The sequence below is a fragment of the Ylistrum balloti genome, unplaced genomic scaffold (genome assembly GCF_031769215.1).
Source record: "Ylistrum balloti isolate Yb309-2 unplaced genomic scaffold, AGI_CSIRO_Ybal_v1 Utg371464, whole genome shotgun sequence".
In the NCBI taxonomy this organism is placed as follows: domain Eukaryota; kingdom Metazoa; phylum Mollusca; class Bivalvia; order Pectinida; family Pectinidae; genus Ylistrum; species Ylistrum balloti.
The window spans coordinates 330,001-337,795 of record NW_026782764.1 but is presented as its reverse complement, the minus strand read 5'-3'; the positions used below and the strand labels follow the sequence as shown (position 1 = coordinate 337,795).

At 38.7% G+C, this 7,795-nt stretch overlaps 1 protein-coding gene across 1 annotated transcript; it reads right to left on the bottom strand.

The window, feature by feature from the left end:
• Window positions 1-358: 358 nt before the first annotated feature.
• LOC132562608 (microsomal glutathione S-transferase 1-like) lies at window positions 359-2,067 on the bottom strand. Its single transcript, XM_060227359.1, has 3 exons — window positions 1,930-2,067; window positions 1,615-1,694; window positions 359-844 (listed from the first exon to the last, which is right to left on the bottom strand). Exons 1-3 carry the CDS (start codon window positions 2,065-2,067, stop codon window positions 601-603), a joined length of 462 nt encoding a protein of 153 aa, XP_060083342.1. The 3' UTR covers window positions 359-600.
• Between the last annotated feature and the right edge of the window lie 5,728 nt (window positions 2,068-7,795).

Sequence of the window (7,795 nt, the reverse complement as noted above, 5' to 3'; positions counted from 1 at the left end):
GGAAAGAAGTAATTTTTGCCTAATTATCAATTCCAGCTAAAAGATACCTTACAACATGATACAAGTGTTCTTATTTTGTCTTGACCGAGTTTTTATTGTTAGTGTTTGGATTAAAAAGAAATCCAAGATTGTCATTATTGTCTTGTAATGTCAAAACAGTTTAATCTATTTTATGACTCGGATAAAAAAATAAAAAAAATAATTGAACAAGTCATGCCGTATGTATCTTTGTTTTGCGAGGCGTTGAATATTGTTCACATTCGATGTGTCGTATTTTGGTGAATCACAGTACATACAGATGCTGAAATACAAGTCACTGATTGCTAGTTGCCATGGCAAAATATGATATACACATAGCGAGATGAAGCTCTTTTTAATTGGAGCATCTTTGACACGTGTTCATGATGACTTGTTAAGCAGTAAACACACGCCGAAAGATGCCCATGTAGTCATGTTACGTGTCGCCAGTTTCAAGTTAACACTACAAATTTGCATTAAAAACCAGCCAATAAATGCTTACTTACACATAGACACTTAACATATCCCTGCTGTCATAAACACAATATTTAATCAAAATCTAAATCCATTGTCAAAGATTGCTCAGAACTTTCCGCGGAGGAGTACAGACACACCCATGGAAGCTACAGTGAACCAGCCAAAACCAAACATGGAAGCACGCGCTGGTTGAGGAATTGCGAAAAGGTAAGCAAGTGTGTGACAAATACGACAGAACGTAAACATCCGGAAATGGAAGGCAGCCCACCAGGGATCTGGTTCTGTCAGGACGTACAAAACGCCCACCAATACAAACGGAATGACATTTTCAACGTCGTTCTGGTGACATCTGAAGAAAGAAAAGTCAGAATTATAAATAAACGTGCTAAATACTGGCGTAACAGTTAAAATCGTACGCTCGACTTGTCAAATGATCTTGCTGGAAGCAAACATCAAATTTCGCCAAAACCTGTTATCACATCTAAAAACAATATGGCGTTGTTGTATGTGATGTTGCCTTTAATTGGCTGGTGAAAAAAAAATCAGTTATGGAAAGTCAAAACCCATGACGTGAGAACCGAAGCCAAATCGTTAAATAATCTTATGTTGAAACACAATGTACATAAAATGTTTTGTTGTTTATCATAAATAAACAACTCGCACATATTGTGTGTAGTAACAAACCGAGAAGATTTCACTCTCGAGCAATATTATTACTGAAAGGATGGGGTTTGATGTTGATACAATGGTATTTAAGAAATGTCGAGATTACGCAGGGCATGTACTTAAAACACATCCAATGTACACGTGCAAATATATTGACCAATTTATTACCTAAAGCTTCTGAGCGAAGGAAGAACGATAACTCTTACATCTACTAAAAAAACTGCCGACACACACACACACCCTCACACACATCTACAACGTATTTATGTGTTTAATTATGAAACAATTACATACAACTGAAACTACATCAGATCTTGACAAGATATGCATTAAAAGTGGACAACCAGCCGTAAACGTATTAAAGTGTTTCATATGAATGATGGACACAGTTTAAAAACAAGGGATTGAGTCACACCCCTCCTAGTTTATTTAACACACGATTTAGACACATACCTTCTAGTTCGCTCTACGACAATGTCGTTAAAAATTGTGGTTTGTCCTTTCACGAGCCTGTCCTCCATGTTAGCCACTACCTGTAACAGAATAATTCACAATAATATCCGTGTGGTACCCTTTATTGTGTTACCAGTGTCTGTACCCACCATTGTGTTAGTCTGTGTCTGTACCCACCATTGTGTTAGTCTGTGTCTGTACCCACCATTGTGTTACCAGTGTCTGTACCCACCATTGTGTTGGTCTGTATCTGTACCCACCATTGTGTTACCAGTATCTGTACCCACCATTGTGTTAGTCTGTGTTTGTACCCACCATTGAGTTACCAGTATCTGTACCCACCATTGAGTTACCAGTGTCTGTACCCACCATTGAGTTACCAGTGTCTGCACCCACCATTGAGTTACCAGTGTCTGTACCCACCATTGAGTTATCAGTGTCTGTACTCACCATTGTGTTAGTCGGTGTCTGTACCCACCATTGTGTTACCAGTATCTGTACCCACCATTGTGTTAGTCTGTGTCTGTACCCACCATTGTGTTAGTCTATATCTGTACCCACCATTGTGTTACCAGTATCTGTACCCACCATTGTGTTAGTCTGTGTCTGTACCCACCATTGTGTTAGTCTGTGTCTGTACCCACCATTGAGTTACCAGTGTCTGTACCCACCATTGAGTTACCAGTGTCTGTACCCACCATTGAGTTACCAGTGTCTGTACCCACCATTGAGTTACCGGTGTCTGTATCCACCATTGAGTTAGTCGATATCTGTACCCACCATTGTGTTAGTCGGTGTCTGTACCCACCATTGTGTTAGTCTGTGTCTGTACCCACCATAGTGTTAGTCGGTGTCTGTACCCACCATTGTGTTAGTCTGTGTTTGTACCCACCATTGAGTTACCAGTATCTGTACCCACCATTGAGTTACCAGTGTCTGTACCCACCATTGAGTTACCAGTGTCTGCACCCACCATTGAGTTACCAGTGTCTGTACCCACCATTGAGTTATCAGTGTCTGTACTCACCATTGTGTTAGTCGGTGTCTGTACCCACCATTGTGTTAGTCTGTGTCTGTACCCACCATAGTGTTAGTCGGTGTCTGTACCCACCATTGTGTTAGTCTGTGTCTGTACCCACCATTGTGTTAGTCTGTGTCTGTACCCACCATTGTGTTAGTCTGTGTCTGTACCAACCTTTGTGTTACCAGTGTCTGTACCCACCATTGTGTTACCAGTGTCTGTACCCACCATTGTGTTACCAGTGTCTGTACCCACCATTGTGTTACTAGTGTCTGTACCCACCATTGTGTTACTAGTGTCTGTACCAACCATTGTGTTACCAGTGTCTGTACCCACCATTGTGTTACTAGTGTCTGTACCCACCATTGTGTTACCAGTGTCTGTACCCACCATTGTGTTACCAGTGTCTGTACCCACCATTGAGTTACCAGTGTCTGTACCCACCATTGTGTTACCAGTGTCTGTACCCACCATTGTGTTAGTCTGTGTCTGTACCCACCATTGTGTTACCAGTATCTGTACCCACCATTGTGTTACCAGTATCTGTACCCACCATTGTGTTACCAGTGTCTGTACCCATCATTGTGTTACCAGTGTCTGTACCCACCATTGTGTTAGTCTGTATCTGTACCCACCATTGTGTTACCAGTATCTGTACCCACCATTGTGTTAGTCTGTGTCTGTACCCACCATTGTGTTAGTCTGTGTCTGTACCAACCATTAATTTGTTTTAGTCTTTGTCTGTACCCACCATTGAGTTACCAGTGTCTGTACCCACCATTGTGTTACCAGTGTCTGTACCCACCATTGTGTTAGTCTGTGTCTGTACCCACCATTGTGTTACCAGTGTCTGTACCCACCATTGTGTTAGTCTGTATCTGTACCCACCATTGTGTTACCAGTATCTGTACCCACCATTGTGTTAGTCTGTGTCTGTACCCACCATTGTGTTAGTCTGTGTCTGTACCAACCATTAATTTGTTTTAGTCTTTGTCTGTACCCACCATTGAGTTACCAGTGTCTGTACCCACCATTGTGTTACCAGTGTCTGTACCCACCATTGTGTTACCATTGTCTGTACCCATCATTGTGTTACCAGTGTCTGTACCCACCATTGTGTTAGTCTGTGTCTGTACCCACCATTGTGTTACCAGTATCTGTACCCACCACTGTGTTAGTCTGTGTCTGTACCCACCATTGTGTTAGTCTGTGTCTGTACCAACCATTAATTTGTTTTAGGTGATACATGGTAACAAAGATACAGAGTGTTAATACACGTGATACATGGTAACAAAGATACAGACTGTTGATACACGTGATACATGGTAACAAAGATACAGTGTTAATACACGTGATACATGGTAACAAAGATACAGTGTTAATACACGTGATACATGGTAACAAAGATACAGAGTGTTGATACACGTGATACATGGTAACAAAGATACAGAGTGTTGATACACGTGATACATGGTAACAAAGATACAGAGTGTTGATACATGTGATACATGGTAACAAAGATACAGAGTGTTGATACACGTGATACATGGTAACAAAGATACAGAGTGTTGATACACGTGATACATGGTAACAAAGATACAGAGTGTTGATACACGTGATACATGGTAACAAAGATACAGAGTGTTGATACACGTGATACATGGTAACAAAGATACAGAGTGTTGACATACACGTGATACATGGTAACGAAGATACAGAGTGTTGATACACGTGATACATGGTAACAAACATACAGTGTTAATACACGTGATACATGGTAACAAAGATACAGAGTGTCAATACACGTGATACATGGTAACAAAGATACAGAGTGTTGATACACGTGATACATGGTAACAAAGATACAGAGTGTCAATACACGTGATACATGGTAACAAAGATACAGAGTGTTGATACACGTGATACATGGTAACAAAGATACAGAGTGTTGATACACGTGATACATGGTAACAAAGATACAGAGTGTTGATACACGTGATACATGGTAACAAAGATACAGTGTTAATACACGTGATACATGGTAACAAAGATACAGTGTGTTGATACACATGATACATGGTAACAAAGATACAGAGTGTTGATACACGTGATACATGGTAACAAAGATACAGAGTGTTGATACACGTGATACATGGTAACAAAGATACAGTGTTGATACACGTGATACATGGTAACAAAGATATAGTGTTAATACACGTGATACATGGTAACAAAGATACAGAGTGTTAATACACGTGATACATGGTAACAAAGATACAGAGTGTTAATACACGTGATACATGGTAACAAAGATACAGAGTGTTGATACACGTGATACATGGTAACAAAGATACAGAGTGTTGATACACGTGATACATGGTAACAAAGATACAGAGTGTTGATACACGTGATACATGGTAACAAAGATACAGAGTGTTGATACACGTGATACATGGTAACAAAGATACAGAGTGTAAATACACGTGATACATGGTAACAAAGATACAGAGTGTAAATACACGTGATACATGGTAACAAAGATACAGACTGTTGATACACGTGATACATGGTAACAAAGATACAGAGTGTTGATACACGTGATACATGGTAACAAAGATACAGAGTGTTGATACACGTGATACATGGTAACAAAGATACAGAGTGTTGATACACGTGATACATGGTAACAAAGATACAGTGTTAATACACGTGATACATGGTAACAGAGATACAGTGTTGATACACGTGATACATGGTAACAAAGATACAGAGTGTTAATACACGTGATACATGGTAACAAAGATACAGAGTGTTGATACACGTGATACATGGTAACAAAGATACAGAGTGTTGATACACGTGATACATGGTAACAGAGATACAGAGTGTTGATACACGTGATACATGGTAACAAAGATACAGAGTGTTGATACACGTGATACATGGTAACAAAGATACAGAGTGTTGATACACGTGATACATGGTAACAAAGATACAGAGTGTTGATACACGTGATACATGGTAACAAAGATACAGAGTGTTGATACACGTGATACATGGTAACAAAGATACAGAGTTAATACACGTGATACATGGTAACAAAGATACAGAGTGTTGATACAGGTGATACATGGTAACAAAGATACAGAGTGTTAATACACGTGATACATGGTAACAAAGATACAGAGTGTTGATACACGTGATACATGGTAACAAAGATACAGAGTGTTGATACACGTGATAATACATGGTAACAAAGATACAGAGTGTTGATACACGTGATACATGGTAACAAAGATACAGAGTGTTGATACACGTGATACATGGTAACAAAGATACAGAGTGTTGATACACGTGATACATGGTAACAAAGATACAGAGTGTTGATACACGTGATACATGGTAACAAAGATACAGAGTGTTGATACACGTGATACATGGTAACAAAGATACATGATACATGGTAACAAAGATACAGAGTGTTGATACACGTGATACATGGTAACAAAGATACAGAGTGTTGATACACGTGATACATGGTAACAAAGATACAGTGTGTTAATACACGTGATACATGGTAACAAAGATACAGTGTTAATACACGTGATACATGGTAACAAAGATACAGAGTGTTGATACACGTGATACATGGTAACAAAGATACAAAGTGTTGATACACGTGATACATGGTAACAAAGATACAGAGTGTTGATACACGTGATACATGGTAACAAAGATACAGAGTGTTGATACACGTGATACATGGTAACAAAGATACAGTGTTGATACACGTGATACATGGTAACAAAGATACAGAGTGTTGATACACGTGATACATGGTAACAAAGATACAGAGTGTTGATACACGTGATACATGGTAACAGAGATACAGTGTTGATACACGTGATACATGGTAACAAAGATACAGAGTGTTGATACACGTGATACATGGTAACAGAGATACAGATACATGGTAACAAAGATACAGTGTTGATACACGTGATACATGGTAACAAAGATACAGAGTGTTGATACACGTGATACATGGTAACAAAGATACAGAGTGTTGATACACGTGATACATGGTAACAAAGATACAGTGTTAATACACGTGATACATGGTAACAAAGATACAGAGTGTTGATACACGTGATACATGGTAACAAAGATACAGTGTTAATACACCTGATACATGGTAACAAAGATACAGAGTGTTAATACACGTGATACATGGTAACAAAGATACAGAGTGTTGATACACGTGATACATGGTAACAAAGATACAGAGTGTTGATACACGTGATACATGGTAACAAAGATACAGAGTGTTGATACACGTGATACATGGTAACAAAGATACAGAGTGTTGATACACGTGATACATGGTAACAGAGATACAGTGTTAATACACGTGATACATGGTAACAAAGATACAGTGTTAATACACGTGATACATGGTAACAAAGATACAGAGTGTTGATACACGTGATACATGGTAACAAAGATACAGAGTGTTAATACACGTGATACACGTGATACATGGTAACAAAGATACAGAGTGTTGATACACGTGATACATGGTAACAAAGATACAGTGTTAATACACGTGATACATGGTAACAAAGATACAGAGTGTTAATACACGTGATACATGGTAACAGAGATACAGTGTTGATACACGTGATACATGGTAACAGAGATACAGTGTTGATACACGTGATACATGGTAACAAAGATACAGAGTGTTAATACACGTGATACATGGTAACAAAGATACAGAGTGTTGATACACGTGATACATGGTAACAAAGATACAGAGTGTTAATACACGTGATACATGGTAACAAAGATACAGTGTTAATACACGTGATACATGGTAACAAAGATACAGTGTTAATACACGTGATACATGGTAACAACATGGTAACAAAGATACAGTGTTAATACACGTGATACATGGTAACAAAGATACAGAGTGTTAATACACGTGATACATGGTAACAAAGATACAGTGTTAATACACGTGATACATGGTAACAAAGATACAGAGTGTTAATACACGTGATACATGGTAACAAAGATACAGAGTGTTAATACACGTGATACATGGTAACAAAGATACAGATACACGTGATACATGGTAACAAAGATACAGAGTGT